This window comes from Amphiura filiformis, chromosome 14, assembly GCF_039555335.1.
Source record: "Amphiura filiformis chromosome 14, Afil_fr2py, whole genome shotgun sequence".
NCBI lineage: Eukaryota > Metazoa > Echinodermata > Ophiuroidea > Amphilepidida > Amphiuridae > Amphiura > Amphiura filiformis.
The window spans coordinates 62275497-62295548 of NC_092641.1; the positions used below are offsets into that span (position 1 = coordinate 62275497).

General features: G+C 37.9%; 1 protein-coding gene across 1 annotated transcript in view; it reads right to left on the reverse strand.

Moving 5' to 3' along the window:
• LOC140170411 (uncharacterized) overlaps window positions 1-20052 on the reverse strand; it is a 49320-nt gene that overhangs the window by 19422 nt on the left and 9846 nt on the right. The window contains exons 2-10 of the mRNA XM_072193781.1: window positions 15810-16197; window positions 13581-13744; window positions 12429-12562; window positions 10397-10592; window positions 5889-6004; window positions 4353-4383; window positions 3781-3814; window positions 2247-2378; window positions 514-626 (exon numbers count right to left, since the gene is read on the reverse strand). Of these exons, the coding sequence (XP_072049882.1) occupies window positions 514-626; window positions 2247-2378; window positions 3781-3814; window positions 4353-4383; window positions 5889-6004; window positions 10397-10592; window positions 12429-12562; window positions 13581-13744; window positions 15810-16197 (1308 nt within the window). The remainder of the gene's footprint in view (window positions 1-513; window positions 627-2246; window positions 2379-3780; window positions 3815-4352; window positions 4384-5888; window positions 6005-10396; window positions 10593-12428; window positions 12563-13580; window positions 13745-15809; window positions 16198-20052) is intronic.

Consider the following 20052-nt stretch of genomic DNA (forward strand, 5'->3'; position numbering starts at 1 on the left):
CAAAGCGGAACAGTCTGGGTTTAGGAGAGCTATTAAAAAAAAACAAGTTGGTCTGTAGATTAATTGAGTTTTCGTTGACACCCGGTGCTCTAGGAGCACTATAACTTTGTTGTCATTTATAATTAGGGCTTAGTGGTGTGTTGTTTTAATCTTTGGAGTGAAGGAGAAGGTGGTTTTAGCCCTAATTATTTACCCACAGATGGAACCCACACTGTGGGACAGTCTACGATTCCTGGGACATACAATTACATGTATCCTGAGGATGCAGGAAGATGAACCATGCAGAAGATATGCTCTCTACACCCCATTACATTGTAAAAGACGACCTGGGAGGCAAAGAACATCCTACTTGTCTTATGTGCAAAAACTGTTGGGGGACTTTGACAACTTTTTACTGCCAGCAGCCAGATGCAATTACCACTTTGGCTTCAAATCGTAGTACATGGAGAAACTCTGTAGTCACCTGCTTTGCAGCCAAATGAAATGAAATGAATGAATGACCACAATACCCACCTCTTCTTCATTCCTCCTGCGTTGATGTTTCTCCAACATACTCATGAAGTCAGCATCAGTGATCCTATGAGGTGCTTCACCCTGGGTAGCAGGTGGACTCATTATTGGAGAACCTAACAAAACAAATAGTTGCAAAGAATTAGAAATGTTGCCATAGATATCCAGGTTTTTGCTAGTAGCTTCAAATCTGATACATTCTTTTTATACAATTTCCTCTCTGTTCAGTATATTAGCTAGAGATAAGTTGTTTTGCCACATCAAAGTAGTAAAAATAGCAAAACTAAGCACTGACACATCAAGCAATCTTTGAAATGGTATAAATTTGATAGCCCAAACTGTCAGAAATGAAAAGAGCACCCCTATCCCTCATTTACCCAAATGTCAATATTTTGAGTTACACTGTTGTGTCATATTATAGAGCTGGCTCTGTCCCTCAGTCCCTCTCCCTAAAACCTAGGGCTCATATTGAAATTCCCTTACACAGGAAGGTGTGCGCCATCCTGCAGCATTCCGGTGCTAGCCTTCTTTTGTGAAAGTCCTGGGCAGGGTGTATCACTAAAGCATTTAATCCATCCGTTTTATGACAGAGCTTTCCTGAGGTGCGCCCTTAGCGAGGGGAGTCCTGCCTTATTTCTGTGTGAAAACGTGGTAGGGTATTTCAATATGAGCTCCTATAGTAAAGGCTTATTTGATAGCAATTTGCTCATTCAGAAAATTTTTAAAACCATCAAAATTCAGTTTTTCCCATAATTTGTGAGTACCACAGACGTGCTAACATACAGCCTGCTATAGTGCTGCCCCTAGTGCTGAAGCCGAAAGCTGTTTATTAAAGATAAAATAGTACACTTTACATGAAACTGTAATGTATACATGTACTTAAGTAGAGAAATCAGCTACACATATTTGAATGGGGCTGTTTTCCTTGTTTATTTAACCAAATTGTTCATTGCAAAAATACATAATGACAATTTCAATTACTTATCCTTCACTATAATGTAATTTGCAAGCTCCAAAATAAGCAGGCTCCCAGGAGCCATTTACCCAATGGTCATAACATTTTGGCTCCTGGTCCACACCAGAGGAGGCTCATCAAAGGCATTCCTGCAATGCACTATGATTGGGAAATTTGATCAATATAACCTAATTTTAAAGGCAAAGTCCCCATTGCCACACACACAAAAATGGTAATTTTAAAACTGCAGCCAGCAAGCTAATGGTTGAGACTTATGACTGATATTTGATTTTCTTACAGGAAACATTCATATTGTCCCACTGCATTAATTTTATTCATAAGTCTCGATGTTTTGAATGTTAAATAATAGGATGAAAACACCAGATATTTGCACACAATCCCAATGCAAGGTATGATCAACTGTACCATATGTGTACAAAAGCCAGACATACAAGGTCAGAAACCCCATTGGGTTGTGGGAATGTCTTTAAACATCCTCTGGGTCCACACAGAAATCATCATGCAGGCTCTAAATTTTTTTTTTTTTAAATAAATCTGGCAGTTAAAGCAGTTTTTGCATTTAATTTGTACAATTGAAATTTAAATGACTCTTAGCTCTTTAAAAATGGCTCCTGGTTCATTAAATCACAGGACCAGGAGCTGATGTGGATCTCGGTCTAGATCTGCTTATTTTGAGGCTTGATCTGTACACAATTTTATATTTGTACACTTTTGCTGGGATCACTGAATGGACCTTTAAATAAGAAATCAAAGTTCTTACCAGTAAGACCTAATTCATATGGAGTAGGCTTGGGAGCTGTAGTAGCCTGTACACTTGTGACACTACTATGGGATGGGTACATTTCTGCCAAGATGTCAAGCCATGTCTTGGTAGTCACTGCTGAATCTGCTTCTACAAGGAATAAAAGATTACAAGGTGTGTCGGAAAGAACTGTAATGTCACAAATTCAAATTTTTGAGCATCTTTCATAAGCATTTTAAATGTTCAAAGCTGACCGATATGTTTTATATCCAATTGAATATTTATTCAAAATCACATAGCAGCCAAACGGCTGAATTGCATGTCATTTACATCAAGTTACATACAGTCGTTGGGCAGGAAAAACCTCCTATGTGCCTGTGGCCCCTAAACATGTTAATGAAAACAAAACTGCCAACAGGATACATAGCTTTTGCTTTAAACATGTTCAGGGGCCAATGACACATAGGAGGTTTTTCCTGTCCAATGACAATGGCCCCTGAACATGTTTGAAACAAAACTACCAACAGGTTACATAGGAGGTTTTGCCTTAAACATCTTAGAGGCCAATGACACATGACAATACATACATACACATTGCACTTGACTGGATTTGAAACAATATTATAATGAAATGATAATGACTAGCAACAGCACTAACTTGCTTTTTTAATAAAGAGGCTGGTGCTAAATGGTAGGGGACTAGACTGAATTATATCGGTCCTATCTAAAAGAGCCGCATTTTGGTAGTCTTCTGAGGGTCATGTGGGACCGGTACTCACATGGTGGGATCCAGGATGAGAACCTAACAGATGTGCTTGCTTTCTGGGCAAATACCTTGCAGATATTGTGTCTTCTTTCAGACAAAATTGGGAGTTTAAGGGTAGTTAAGGAATGTACATATAGGTAGGTCAGAGATGTAAGTAGGGTTGTAGCTATGGTTGGCAGATGTGGGGGTGGTGGTGACCGATTTTAGCAACATATAATCAACTTATGGTAAAATCATATATATATATACAGTTCTGTATTCACAAAACCACAGAAATTAATAATACCCTTCATATTGATGCTCAAAACTGCTGGTTATACAACCCTTGATGTAATTGGGTAACAGCTCAACTTCTGAAAACCTACCTATCAATGGCATGAGTTTGAAGAACAAGCTGAAGTTTGTTATTAGGCTTATATAACATGGAAAAAATAAGCCTCATAACACCCTGTAATTGATATAGAATGGCATGCACAAAGTTCTGTGCAATGCTTACGCTACATGTGCATTGCGTAATGCATGACTGGTGCATGCTTATGTGAATTTAAACAAGCGTGAGTTGGAACTTTATTGACATGTGCAGTAACAAAACCTGAATAATTTCCGCCTTATATAAGCCAAACAAACCCCTTAAAAATAAAAACTATTTTTTACTATTTTGATATTGAAATATCTTGCTTTCTTTAAAATTTTTATAAAAACAAACCAATTTTTTTTACGGCTGCATCTCCAGGTATCTGGATATTTCTGGACAACTTATATCCCTAATAGTCCCTGTGTACTCACCATGTCGGTCATCTTCATCACTTGTGTCCATATCCTGTGAAAAATTGATAGACAAAAACATGCGATATTGAAAAATTTGATATAAACCATTTATTGATTGGTCAGAAACTTCCCATTAAGTACCAAAAGTTTTTAGCTAAGTGCATTTTCCACCCAAATACATGTAAATATCCTTTATTAGTCATTTTTATGGAACTTGCCGCACCCTGGCACTGAATATTTCTAGCAACACTCATTCCATAAAGAGCATAATGTTGCAGGTTAAGCTCATCCACATAGGGCTATTTCAGTCAAAATCCACACTCCCCTACGGAAGACATGACATTAACCTCCCAAACAGGGTGTGTGAATTTCAAATTGAACTACTGGAATGGGCGAGTCCATTTGAAATCTACACCCCCTGTGTGGGAGATTAAGGTTATGTCTTCATATAGGGGGTGTATGAATTTCAATTGGAATAGCCCAATATCCAATATTTCAACAGCCACAAAACCAACAGCAATGACATGAAAACCAACACCACTAAAAAACCAAGAAAAGAGAAGATAAGACATAAAAACTTGTCAACTTACACCACAATCTTGTCTTACATCCCTTAAGACTCTGAAACAAACAAAAAATACATCAGTTAAAGCCATTACAGACTAGAATTATGTGATTCATAATGAAGGTAACCCCCCATACCAACGGTTTGTAAATACAAAGAATATGCAAAATTACATCAGTTAAAAGCATTACAGACAACTAGAATTATGTGATTCATAATGAAGGTAACCCCCCATACCAACGGTTTGTAAATACAAAGAATATACATGCAGTTGAGGCAAAATATGTAAAAAGCTCGTTAATTAAATAACATGACACAAAACATGAGGCCACAGTGTCCTATCACTATACTTAGTTTGAAATTGATCAGTTATAAGCAGGGGCAGACTTAAGTTTCAGTTTTCTACTGGCCCTCCGGGCCAGTGAAGTGGCAAATGTAGTGGCCCTGCAATAAATTTACTGGCCCAGCTTTTTCAATAATGTTCTACTGCAACAAAAAAACAACAACACCGTAATATTTTTGTCGGTGTTTTAGGGAAAAAATCTATATCAATTTTTAATCATTTGTCATAAAATGTGTATTAGGCTATATCGCGAATTTCAAAAAATCTAAATTATTTGATATCAGAAGGACATTCCTTGTTTTCAAAATGTAATTTGATAAGTCTGATGTGCTCTCAGGTCCCACAAAAAATATGTGGAAATGTTGCTATCCGAGCCCTTAAAATCAAGCATTTTAATTTGTTTTGTACTGAATGTATTTAATGTAGAGAGTGTAGTCACTAACACAAGTTCAGTCCATAGTCCTGCCTTTTTAGTTCCAAAAGTTCACAAAGGTTCAAATATATGCAGTATCATCATCACTATATTCATCAGATATAGCACGAAAGAGCTTGGAAGTAGTACGTAGGCCTACTATAGCCGTAAAAAGCGGCCGTATATTTCCAACTTGCTAGCAAAGCAAGAATAAGAATATAAATAAACAAAAAATCATTGAATAAAGATATAAAAGTTTATAAATAAGTGACAGGCGGAGCAGAAACTGTAAATATGTCCATCACTGATTATATCTTGTCTCAAATGTGTTATATCAGGCTCAAAATCTAGTGGCCCACCGAATAACATTGTTGGAAGTTTACTGGCCCGACGCAAAATCCACTGGCCCCGGGCCACCGGGCCACTGCTTAAATCCGTCCCTGGTTATAAGCTGCAGAGTGGATTAATGAAAGTTGAGGCAAATATGCAAATTACCTCATTAATTTTAAAAAATTGATACATATGCAAATAACATGACACAAAATATAAATCTTTGAGAAAACCTGCTCTTCTTTTCATCAATAGATCAATAGACTATTCCAGTTGAAATTCATACACCCCCTATATGGAAGCCATGACCTTTAATCTCCCACACAGGGAGTGTATATTTCAAAATGAGTCGCCCATTCACATAATCCCATTTGAAATTGACACTCTGTGTGTGGAAGTCTTTCATAGGGGTGTATGGATTCAAACTGGAATAGCCCAATGTTGAAATCCTTCAAAATCATACAGCTGCTACTTACTTTCTATACTTCTTGGCAACTCTGTCGTCAAATTCATGATACGTTGGTTTAGGTCTTGGTTTCTTCACTCTGATTGGCTCAAGTGGTGCGGTGTATTGGGCCGCTTCAAGAAGCTCCTACAAACAATATATATATAATTATAGTGAAAAATACATCACAAGGACCCTATAAAAAACACAACACAAAAAGCAAGTCCTCACCTGTATAACCCATCATAAATCTAAACCTGCTTATGTTTTGGCGATTTGATATGGTCCTGTGAATAATCTTGTTAGCTCCAATTTAATGATACCACATTTGCTACTAAAAGCTCTAAATTAACAAAGATTGATACCAGTATTATGAAATTTGGTGCAATTGTGAAACTGGCAAATTAAAAAAGGACAACACAGAGCTGTAGAATATGGATTGCAGGTGAGTAGATTATGTGGGGACTTTCTTTTTGTGTTATGTTCATCATAATACTAATCACAGCGTGTCCGTCCATCCGTCTGTGCGCTATTGCGTTCGCGTGGTGCGCTATCGCGGAGTATCAATGGTACTGTGCGCAGTGTACAGTGCCCGCATCGGAAAGCATTACAGTGTGACTAACATATGCATCTCATCGGACCAATAGGCCTATTTTCAACACATATCCTCCAACTAGCAGGACTGTGCATGGAAGAGGCGAATGATGGGTTTCCAGATTATGGGTAGGCCTACCGAAGTACCGAAGTAAGCATCAGAGCTACAAAAGTTGTGTCAAGTTGTAAAAGGTCAGGGCAGGTATATGGGTAATGGGTGTTGGATAATTAGAAATAGGCCTATCACGAGAACCGGCTGACCTGAGAACCAGTCATAATACTGTGTTGGACATCCTATTGGAGATTACACAGTAGCTAACAGATGCAGATACAGATACTAAGCACAGAGTGTCCGTCCGTCCACGCGCTATCGCGTTCGCACTGTGTGATATCGCGTTTGCGCGGTGCGATATCGCGTACGCGCGGTGTGCTATCGCAGAGTACCAACCATAGACATACCACCTAGACCTATGACTGCCCATCCCATACCATAGCGGGAAGTGAAGCCCCGTATCCAAGGTGATATTGACGGATTGACTGGGTTACTAGGCGCGGAGAAATATCGCATACATGTGTGCACAGAGTACCGCATCGCGCATCGGAAAGCATTACAGTGTGACTAACAGGCAGACCAATAGGCCTATTTTAAAGACATGATTAACATAATAAAAACTCATCAGTTATGGTAAGGCCTATATGTGCCCATCCACCACAAACTGGTCTTAAAGTCGGCATTTTCCATTTTGAGATACAATCAAAAACAGTATATGGATTTCTATGTAAAATATATTAGGAATTTGACCTTTGATGAACCATAACTTCACTTCCAGATGTCTGATGAAGCTGTTTGAGATGTCATTTTGAAGCTGAAAGTGCATTCTTTCACAATCTGCAATAAACAGAAAATGATCTAGAGCAGACTTTACTACCACTTCGTGGTGGATGGTCACATATAACCCGTTTGCGTTCACCATGTTCACATTTCTCCCGAATGAATTGACGACCTACATCCAGACAGAAATTCGGGGTATTTTTGGGTCCTCCGATGTGGTAGCAGGACAGGGCTTGGAAGAGGCGAACGATGGGTTTTCAGATTATGGGTTCCAAAGTAAGCTTCACAGCTACAAAACAGAGTTGATAGTTGTGTCTCAATCATTGAGAGACGTATATCGTAGTAGTTTGAATGGTCAGGACAAGTATTATGGGTAACGGGTGTTGGGTAATTAGAGATAGGCCTATCACAAGAACCGCCCAACCCGAGAACCGCGAAATCTAGTAATGTATATTACTGTTCAAGTATTTTCCTAACTTTCTGGAATGTAAAATCTTGTATTTAAGATATTAGTTCCTCAGAACTCCGAGACTGGTTCATCCCTGACATAGAGTTATGGGCACATTGTAAACTCTTTTCAGAGGACATATCTTACACTTCCCACAATGCATTTATTCCATCTGCTGATTTTCAGTGCAACATGCAGGGGTCTATTGTGACAAGAAATATCTTAATTGCAAGATCTGGATGAGCTATGTTAATTGAGGTATTTTTGTCATTATCAACCCATGTTGCATTGAATAACAAATCAGAACAGGGAAGAAATGCATTGTGGGAAGCGTAAAATATCTTCTCTTAGGTGAGACAAAAATCAGAAAGCCCATTGTATAAGGTTCTTACCTGTCTAGATATAAGTACATCTTTCAATAACTTGTGTGCCCTTCTCTGCTGCCTGTATTTATATTCTTACCTGCCTGGAGATAAGTACATCTTTCAATAACTTGTGCGCCCTTCTCTGCTGCCTGTATTTATATTCTTACCTGCCTGGAGATAAGTACATCTTTCAATAACTTGTGTGCCCTTCTCTGCTGCCTGTATTTATATTCTTACCTGCCTGGAGATAAGTACATCTTTCAATAACTTGTGTGCCCTTCTCTGCTGCCTGTATTTATATTCTTACCTGTCTAGTTCAGGGTTCCCGTTAAGGTTTTAAAAATGTGCGTCCGTAATGACGCAAGTTTGCTGACGAGGTTGCAAAAAATTGCGTCCAGACAGATTTTTGTGCGTCCATCTGAAATTCACGATTTAATATGACGATACACACGTACCCCGGGTCTACACCTCATCAAATGTTGATTGTTAAAAAATAAAAAAAAGTGCATTTTCGCCGTGATATTCCATCTCCGTTCGATATGATAATTTTTCTCATTTCTGTGTCAGTTTTGGTCCTAAACGTGGTCAAAAACAGGTGCAAAAACATGAGCAAAGTCTGTCAATGTTGAGCAATTTTCGTTCGTACTTTCACTTCCGCATATCTATTTTTAAATTAACGTGCTGTTGATGCTACAAAAACTAAAACACGCGCTGCCACAAATAATACGAAAAAGGGTTATCATTTGGATTTTGTCTTTGAAATTGCTTTTATTCATCGTAACAATAATACTTATAAAGGAAACCTAGATTATTTATGAGAAAATAAACTTAAAATATTAAAAATTGAATATTGTCAGGTTGTGATAGATAATTAAATAAACACCGCACGTTAGCGGCACGTGCTTGCTTGTAAACAAATCAATCGGGGCCTGAAAGTGATCAAACAGCTGTACAGCGATCGTTCGGAAAGCATGCAAAAAGTGCACGATTTCCTGACGTTGCATTTACAAATATTGCAGAATTTACTTCAATTCTCAGCAGGTGGGTCAAAATTTTGGGGCTTTTATTATCTTAAAAATATAAAGAATAAAATTTCTTATTTTTATCATCAATTAATGATAAAATTTGAAGTTTTGTCTGCGTCCAAATGCATGTGACATGGACGCAAAATACTTGATTAGCCATGTGAATTTGCGTCCAAATTTGAAAAATACGCGTCTGGACGCAATGACGCACACTAACGGGAAGCCTGGTCTAGTTATAAGTACATCTTTCAGTAACTTGTGTGCCCTTCTCTGCTGCCTGTATTTATATTCTTACCTGCCTAGAAATAAGTACATCTTTCAATAACTTGTGTGCCCTTCTCTGCTGCCTGTATTTATATTCTTACCTGTCTAGATATAAGTACATCTTTCAGTAACTTGTGTGCCCTTCTCTGCTGCCTGTATTTATATTCTTACCTGTCTAGAAATAAGTACATCTTTCAATAACTTGTGTGCCCTTCTCTGCTGCCTGTATTTATATTCTTACCTGCCTAGAAATAAGTACATCTTTCAGCAACTTGTGTGCCCTTCTCTGCTGCCTGTATTTATATTCTTACCTGCCTGGAGATAAGTACATCTTTCAATAACTTGTGTGCCCTTCTCTGCTGCCTGTATTTATATTCTTACCTGCCTGGAGATAAGTACATCTTTCAATAACCTGTGCACCCTTCTCTGCTGCCTGTATTTATATTCTTACCTGCCTGGAGATAAGTACATCTTTCAATAACTTGTGTGCCCTTCTCTGCTGCCTGTATTTATATTCTTACCTGCCTGGAGATAAGTACATCTTTCAATAACTTGTGCGCCCTTCTCTGCTGCCTGTATTTATATTCTTACCTGCCTGGAGATAAGTACATCTTTCAATAACTTGTGCGCCCTTCTCTGCTGCCTGTATTTATATTCTTACCTGCCTGGAGATAAGTACATCTTTCAATAACTTGTGTGCCCTTCTCTGCTGCCTGTATTTATATTCTTACCTGCCTGGAGATAAGTACATCTTTCAATAACTTGTGCGCCCTTCTCTGCTGCCTGTATTTATATTCTTACCTGCCTGGAGATAAGTACATCTTTCAGTAACTTGTGCGCCCTTCTCTGCTGCCTGTATTTATATTCTTACCTGCCTAGAGATAAGTACATCTTTCAATAACTTATGTGCCCTTCTCTGCTGCCTGTATTTATATTCTTACCTGTCTAGATATAAGTACATCTTTCAGTAACTTGTGTGCCCTTCTCTGCTGCCTGTATTTATATTCTTACCTGTCTAGATATAAGTACATCTTTCAGTAACTTGTGTGCCCTTCTCTGCTGCCTGTATTTATATTCTTTATATTTTTGTTTCTGGCAGAGTTTATCTGCTTTGATGACATCGGGATGGAGACGACCTGATTGGATCTTCTTCTGTAGGTAGTCAGCAGGATTACCAAATTGGAAATTGTCACCCGCAAAAAGTCGCCTGTATAGAAGAATTATAAACATTTGAGGATTAATAAATAATCATTATATGGTATTAAATGATAATTACCATTCTCGGGAGCACGGTGGCCGAGCAGAACAGGCTCCGACTCGTAATCGGAAGGTTGTGGGTTTGAGCCCTGGCGACGCCATCGTGTTGTGCCCTTGAGTAAGGTACTTTATTCCTCTCCACCCAGGTGTATAAAATGGGTACCGGCATTCTTTAATGCTGGTAAGGTAACAGACTCGCTGTGGAGGAGGTGTAGCGATCCCCTAGAGCAACATTACATGGAGGAGTCTGGCCAAATCGCTAATGAAAGAGAGATGGGCACTCCGTTCACACCAGAAGTCAAAAACTCACAATATTCTGTAAACATTGCATAGAGGATACACATGGTTGTACCATTTTGATGGTGTCGTAAGATTTATTCATAACCTCATGAATATATACAATGCATGAGACCCCATCAAAAGTATTTGTTTGCCAAAACGTGAACGCGATGCCCAGTTACTAATAAACAACATTATACCCCTGCATAATATCAATGACTTCCGCATGTGCAGGATATGGAAATATGCACTATAATGACTTTTGCGCAAACAAACAATTTACCGTATTTGAACATCACATGATTACGCACTTTGCAATTGACCGCTGGCAGATGGCTATTCAAGTTTTTTTAAGGGAAAATGAAAGATAATTATCTTTTGAAGTTAAGATTGTATTTTTGTTTAAAAAAATAATATTATACTGATGGAATCAAACAAATTGAAATGTGGTGGATATGAATGAATGACTTTGCTTCATTTATTTTTCAGGTATTGTACAGAATCTAAACATTTTGCTTGCACCTCAGAATATCCTTCAGGCTGATAAAAATGTTACCCATTGAAAGCGTTTTAATTTATTCTCAGCAATTGATGATCAGTAATAATGCATTTGAGTAAATTTGGGTTACTCCTTCATGTAATTATACACAAAATTAGGGTTAGGGTTAGGATTAGGGTTAGGGTTAGGATTAGCTTATACGAAATAATTACATGAAGGATCGACCCAAATTTGAGTCATACTATAACATTAATGCCACAGCTACAAACAACAGATGTGGAAATGAGAGAATAAATTGACCAGTAGATAAAAGTTGTAGTCCTACTAATTAATGGCATATTGGATGGTCCAGGGCAAAATTTGCCCATAATTGCAAAACTATCCATGCCTTTAATTTAAGTTGAAATAAACCTATTTGTGTTACTGTCTGGCCATGGTGTGGCATGCTGTCTGATGTTTTCCTGGGAAACAAGAAATACCATCTGCGGCTTTAAATAAGAAATGGCCGATTGATGATAATTTTCTGACACCAATCAGATACACATGTATGAATATATAGGATCCTGCGCTTCTTTGATAAAGTTTATTTTCTGCCGTATGAAATATAGGCCTACTAAATGTTGAAGCTTAAAAACTAGTCTGGTTTCATTGCTGTATTTTATAGGTACCATATTTCGTCAAATAAACGCCCCCGGGGGCGTTACATTTTCCCAAGGGGTGGGGGCGTTTATTCAAGGTCAATAATTCCCGTTACAATCATTAGGTAAACTTAAAACTCACGCTAAAATGACCAACTATGAACTAGAAACACTGACTTCTGGTTCACTTCCGGGTATCCAATCTAGATTTTCGCCAATTATTGACGCTATTATCGACCATGTGGGCAACTTGGTAAGCTTACTACACAAGATAGCATGGAAATATCAGCATTTTTGAAACATCTTGGTTGAAAAAAAGTGGTGGGGGCGTTTATTTGAGGGGGGGCGCTATTTGACGGTACTGACTTACTTGAGTGATTCTCTTTTCTCTTTGCCGTCCTCATCAGGAAAGGAAGGCAGGAATTGTGCCAGTCTATCTTGGTCCTTTGTTGACAACACATTGTCCCACGTCTCAAGGCTCACTACTTCATTGAATATAAATGGCTGTTGGATTGAGCAAAACAAAACAAAACTTTGTATCAGTGTTTCGGTAAATCAGAAAATATATTAAAAAATTCATCAAAACAAAACAAAACTTTAAAGAACTACATTGTATCAGTGTTTTTGACTATTGGTAAATCAGAAAATCTAAAAAAAATCATCAAAAATTAAGGTTGTTGGATTTTGTAAATTGTATAGTGTTCTAATAACACAGAAAGTGACAGGATGAATTTAGCTGATTCTAATTGCTATGTTTGTAGGACAACAGATCAGAGCAATTTTAATTGAAAGACATTAAATCCCCCAAAGCAGCCAAGATAGGAAGTTAGTTTTCTTTCATTTTACTTCATTGCGTGGGTTGAGAATGATCAGTAACAAAATTAAAATCGACAGAATCATTATGGCTTTCAATAAAACAATTCTTCTTGGGTAGGCCTACAGTTGATTTGTTACCCTCTCAATGACATCAACTGAGAACCAATCTTTGGCCTTAACAAGGACACACGGTTCAAACCCTCGTCTAGGGGCTGCATTGGAAGAGAACCCCACCAGAATCCTCGTTTGGGTGAATCTCTTCTATACCAGTATGGCAGTGACCTCATCACATTGAGACAGCTCATGTATCAATCATCATGTGCCTATGTATGCCAGCGCTTTGAGTGAATGCTAGCGATTTGAAGCTGCACTCAATGAAATGCACAATGACACATCATAGTGAAAAATGGTATATAGTTTGATCAGCTCGTAATAGGCGGGAAATGTTAGGTTTTTACCACTACACTGAAAAGTAGACCCACATTAAGAGTGCTATTAGTTGACCTGTCTGGTCTCTATTTTGTGTGTTAAAGAATGTAGACAAAGTATAATTAAACATTCATTTTTGTGATGATTCAGAAGACAATTCTCAAAATAAAATATTTTGATATTAATCCGCGATGTTATAAGGCAGGCCATTTTCGAGCTGATCAAAGTATAGGTGATCGCTGCCTGTTTTTACGTATCTACACAACTATAGCCTGACCTCTTCAATTACATCCACTGGTAGCCAGACTTTGGCCTTGGCAAGGACACATGGTTCAAACCCTGGATGGGGCTGCACTGGAAGTGATAACCGCCGCATTCGGAATCCTCGTTTGGGTGAATCTCTTCTTGGTGACCGTTTCCTCTTCCCTGGTTGTCGACCAGCTATTGATTTAAAATCAAAACCAAAACAATGGAACAAGTTATGAACATCATGTGCAATACAGTGCCCAAAAGAATTAAGGTACCAGTTATGTTCCCACCGTATATCCTAACACAGATAGATATGTCATAATTGGAACGAGCAGTGAATAGTTGCATCTTTTAGCTCCGATTCAAGACCTCATTTGTTGAAATTGTTCAAGAAATAAAGACACAATGATCAAAAAATCCAAGGAAGATGCAATTCAGAAGTTGCAGTTTGCTCCATTGCATGCCCTATTGATTTGTACACAAAGCATCATCAAACAAGAGAACTGTATTCACCAGAGCTAAGAGTACAGGTACTTGCTGCTTGTTTGCCATTCCTTAGAATACAGAGATGAACATAACTGGTACCTTAATTCTTTTGCGCACTATATGTTCCCTGTGCGAGGCATACCATAGTTTTTGGATTAGCGAACCTCAGAACTATACCGACTGGCTGACCCATTTTAACTGTAGGATTGTGTGATTTTCTCTAAAAAAAACACTTCATGCATGCTCTCAACATAAACAAAATACACACAGAGAGTCCCTGACTGTAATGTGCATACACAAAGCATGCTATCAAGTGATTTTGCCTATATAAAAGCCAATAACCTAAAAATGAAAGCAACAACAAACAAACATATCTCTGAACACCACCGCTGGCTGGTTTTTAGTCTCTCCTGATGCTGTTTTTTTCTTTCATTTTGGAATGTCCCATTAGTTTGAAGGATCATTAGTCCAAATAGAGTTAAGGTTACGGTTTCAGCAGTTTAGGTTAATATTAGGGTTAGGGATACGTTAGCATTAAGGTTAGTGTTAGGGATAGTGTCAGGTTAACCCCCTGAGCACTACCTGCCGATCTAACATTGCCTCTGATTGGTCAATTACATGATATCTTCACTTTAATCACCAATCAGAATGGAGCTTTGCAAATATTTGGCCAATTGTTTTGCATGGTAAAATTATTCTAACAATGTTGCTGATTGGTCCGATTGATAATGAAAACTTCTTTTTGGCCAATCGGCAGGTAGTTCTCATGGGGTTAAGGTTAGGATAAGTGTTAGGATTAGGTTAAGGCTAGGTTTTGGGTTAGGGTTATGTTTAAGTTAGGATTAGGACTATACATGTAGGTTATAGGTTAGGATGACATTTAGTGTTAGAGTTAGTTTGGGATTTATAACTAAGTTATTGTGTTTTCAGACTAATGACCCTTCAGACCAGGAGTTTTGCAAATAAGGAGTCTGCGCATTCAGGGACTCCTTATGTTTTGGCCATTTTGGACTCTTTAAATCACAAGTTGAAAGTGAACAAAGGGTCCTATAAAACTGTATGGACTCCTTAATTTTACAATGCACGGACTGCCACAGAAGCGTAAATCAGTATAAGAATTGTCAATTAAAAATAAAAAAATAAAAAGATCAGTAGGCCTGAATCTTTCGAATTGCCATTGGCCTATATATGACACTAATAATTTCACTGGAATATTTGACCAGTTCCAAAGTTTAGAATTTTGGACAGATGGACTCCTTAAATTCTCATAGGACCCCTTAAATATTGGTTTTGCAGGTACCAAGGGGTCAAAAAAAATTAAATTGGACCCTTTGATTTTTTGTGCTCACGCTACCCCTGCTACAGACTATTGACATGTCACACGCTGAGATTGGTTACAGGTCAATAGTCTGAAAACCCAATTCCTACTTGATAACACTACATGTAATCCTAACCCTGCACATTAACCCTAACCTATAACCCAAGCCCCAATTCTAACCCTAATCCAAACCATTTTAATATAACCCTAAACCTAACCATAGCCTGACTCTATCCCTAACCCAAATCCTAATCTAAAATGCCCTAAACCCTAAACTTGGAACCCTTTTTGGACAAATGACCCTTTTGAATAACAGGCTGTTTCCATCTCTCTGAGCACAACTGGTTGATTTGTCCCTGTAAATAAGACCCTGATGCAATTTCCGACACTGTTTTGTTGTATGCCGATACTATTAGCAGGATCCACACAAACAAACAAACAAACAAAACAAACCTATATCTCTGAGCACCACAACTGGCTGTTTTGTCCCAGTATGAAACACTCTCTGATGCTGTTTTGTTGGTGTCAACACAGTAATGGTTGACAATGACTCGGAAGATGCTACACTGGAAGTTACAGCAGATGATATGGCGCCCTGACTGTTAGCCCACTGATGACTAGGTAACACAGACCGTGGGTGAGTAGACGATAATACAGGCTGTGCAAGTGTGCTACATGTAGGTGCTAATTGTGTGATACAAGCAGTAGATGCTGGTTGTGGTTGTGGAGGTGGTAGAGGTGCTGGTTGCTGGGTGATTTGGGGTTTTGATTCATTGTCAGGAGTTTCTAAGATCTTCTCAACATCAACATGGAGGTCTTCACTGTCCATGTTTCTTGTATTCTGAAAGAAATATACAAGATAATGTGACACAAGATTGTATCAAATTCCAGACAGTGTTCCATTTACCTGGTGCATGGCTTCATGTTTTGGACAACAGGCTGCTACAAGTACACGTATACATGTACACAAATTTCAGCTTTAGTTGTACCGGTATAGCAATTTTTACAGTGTAAACATAACATGATAATATATGAACCTCACTTAAGGCCAGAGTAATGGAAGACACATTAATCCCGACCGAATTTGAGATTTTTGATATTTATCAACACTAAGATGTATTCTTTCACTTGAAACTGATAAAATACAACTTGCTAATATTTATTCGTATTTTTGCTTGATTTATTTCACTCTTTTCAACTCTAAAAAGTCACATGGCTCAAGACAGCTTAGTAAATTGGCAGGAAATAACGAGTCAGAAATGCGGTATGTTGTTAACGCCAGCAAATGTGGTGTAAACAAAACAAAAATTTGCAGTCAAAATGCCACTTAGATTTTTTAATTATTTTGAATTTTGGCGCACTGAAAGCAGACATTATAGATTCATTGGTGCAAAAAGATGCATATTTAGACCATGCACCAGATACAGCTTTTACAAGTGTGAAAGTCTTACCGTTTTAAAATTTAAGGACGTTTTGTGCATAATTTTGACATTTTTTTATTAAAACGTCGATTTCTCAGAGTTCACTTTTGACAATATTGCGCGATTTTTGTGACAAGATAACGGAAAAAATATGCAAGCAAAGAGTAAACTTTTTGCACTATCCTTTAGAGTTCATCAAAGTCTAGGGAAGGTTTTTCATTTTTTCAAAATATTTGTTTTAAACAAAAATATACACCATTATGTGCAATTTTTGCTTAATAGAGTGACAAAATGGCTTTTTTCACATGTTTTATTCAATATTTCGAAAAAACAGACGAATTTCAAAAAAATAAAAAAACCTTCCCCAAGTTCATGTCTCTTCTTCATGAAAAGCTAACTGCATTTTTTTTACTCCGAACGGATTTTTTCTAAGTTGTCACAAAAAAATTGGGGTAAAAAAGTTGGACGCACAATACCGCGCACGCAGAAGTCAATTGTGTGCGACATTGGAACAATTACGCATTTTGCGGTCAATTGTGAGATATTAATGACCTCGATTTGCGTTCGCGTTTTAACAAATAATAAAATATGATTGGAACGCACGCATCGCGTTTATTAATGAGGTTATGAATATCTCACAATTGACCGCAAAATGCGTAATTGTTCCAATGTCGCATACCTGACTTCTATGCGTCGATCAACAGCGCCCAATGAACTGGCTTGCGCTGACTGCCGTATTTGGATTGCGCGCTACCATATTTGCACAGATTCTGATACACACTTTTGTTATTGGTCGTTTTGTTTTAGCCTGATCGATTTTGGGAAAGGGAAGATGTAAAAATTGTTTATTTTTACAAACTTTTGAGGAAAATCTTGTGTTATTTTGTAAAGTTAAAAGATCAAAGTGACGGTTATGAATGAGGTTAATAACTTTGCATCGATTATATATGGGCATTGTGAAAAATCTAAACATTTTGCTTTGGACCTCGGAATATCCCTTGGGGCTGCGCCCTCGGGATATTCCTCGGTTCCAGAGGCAAAATGTTTAGATTTTTCACAATGCCCTCCAAATAACCGATGCGCAGTTATTAACCTCTAAATAATAGGATATGTTATGTTTCAGGATAGTAGCACTAGATCTTTGAGGTCTTTTTTAAAAATTGTAATGTATGCAAATAATCTCAAATCACAGCATTAATGAACATTCCTGATGAACTATACTATTAGAAAACAATGTTTATGACCAGAAAGCCGGGCATAAACATTGTTTATGCCCGTCTATCGACCAATCACGCAGGCTGTTATATAGCAGGTATGTATGAATGTACGATCACACACAAAAAAGTCAAAACTATTTTTGTTAAGATTTACAATTATGCTGTATTGATTTTTAAAATCTGGACCCTCAAGAGCAAAATCCTGTACAAAAATCAGACAATTTGGTACATGTAGCGGTTTAGAAAATACAGGTCATAATTGGCACGTATATAAGAGCGCCCTCAATGGTTAAAATCACACATTGCCTTTAAAGTATGGTATACATGTTGTTTATGCCTGCCTATCGACCAATCACGCATGCTGTTATATAGCGCGTATGTATGATGAACACTTGTTTATGCCCGGAGGGGCCGCTTCAAAGTTAATTTCCCGATTCCCAAAGTCATTTTATTAACCACATTCCACTGCATACATTTTCAAAATATCGTACTCACATTCGTGGAATTATTTATCGATAAGCTGCTCAAAAAAGTAGAATAATTTGCTGAAAACTGAATCAATTCGCATCGGGTTTTCTTTCAGTGGGCGCCATGATGTTTATTAATATTCTGACGTAAAAAGGTCATAGGTTGCGTATTTGCCTAATTCGGAAAACTCCGGAAACTCCGCTGTTAAATTTCATTCATAAATCCAAAGTCGGAAGCTTTTTCCGACCGATTATGGTGGTGACGGCATCTAAAAATGAGCCATCTGCGCTTGCGCCGAGTGAAAATAACATTGGTCATTTACACACTGCCGAATGCACTTCGATAAGGGAGTGATCATTATTTACGACAGGGGGGGGTAATGGGCGTTTGGCTATCTTTTAGAATACCCTACCATTTTTTACATTCACAGTGTATGTGTATGGGTCGTTCATAAAAGACCCCCATTGAAAATCTACAGTGGTAGGGTATTCTAAAAGAAATCCGGGCGTTTTGAGGGGGAATCCGAAATTTTTTTGGGTCTTGAGGGGGAACGCGAAATTTTTGTTGAACCAAGAGGGGGAATGTTAAGTTTTAAATAGAAAATTTGGGAAAACAAGGGGGAATCCGAAAATTTTGAGCGGACGCGAGGGGGGAACGCGAAATTTTTTGTCGATATTTTTTCCAAAACGCCCATTACCCCCCCTGCCGTAAATAACGATCGGTCCCTAATGTCCTCTCATGGTAGTGTTCACGTTATAACGGGACTTCCTTCAATCACCGGACTTTAGGGTACGGTGGGAAATAATAATTACGAATATTTAATAATGTCTGCTTGTTGCAAGACATCCTCTAATTAATGTAAGAAAGTGTAAATGTAACAATTTAATTTTTTTTAATTTGCATAGTTATATACATTTGTAAAAGAACTGTAACATGAAAATTTAGGGTAAATTTATAGTAAGAATTCCAATTGAATGAACGCAGCTTTTAACAGCTGCACTCGTTCCACCGCGATCGTATATTGCGTATTTCAAACTACAACGCGAACGCACGACCTTGGATACAATGCTATCCAATCACGAGTGCGTTGGCATTGTTGGATTCACTTCCTCGTTACTCACGCACAGTCGCACACGCTGGCGTACATCGCGCAGTGTACGCAAAAAATTCGTGACGCTATTGAAAGCTGCGTTCATTCAATTGGAATTCCCACTATAGTTGGTAAGCTTACTCACAACTGTTTTTAAAATGACGTTTAATTTTTACTGTGTTGCTATATAATTAACTTGCACATGTATCTGTAGGTATCCTAGGTGAATTCAAATTTGCCATCAAATTGCATCGTTTTATATATCAAATTAAAGCCCTTGAGTAAACTAAGCCAAAACTGAAAACCTTTTTTTTTTTTTATTTTCCGTAACAAAGTTACATCTTGTCAATGTTTGACTTTCATCAAAAAGATTCAGCTTAGCAAAATTCCCCAAAACGGCATTTCGGGGTGTTTCTAGATCTTAGTCTCATGGCGATGGCAGCTTTTTTTAATGGAACTGCTATCAAAATCCCTCTAAAATTCCATGTGCGACTTGATTA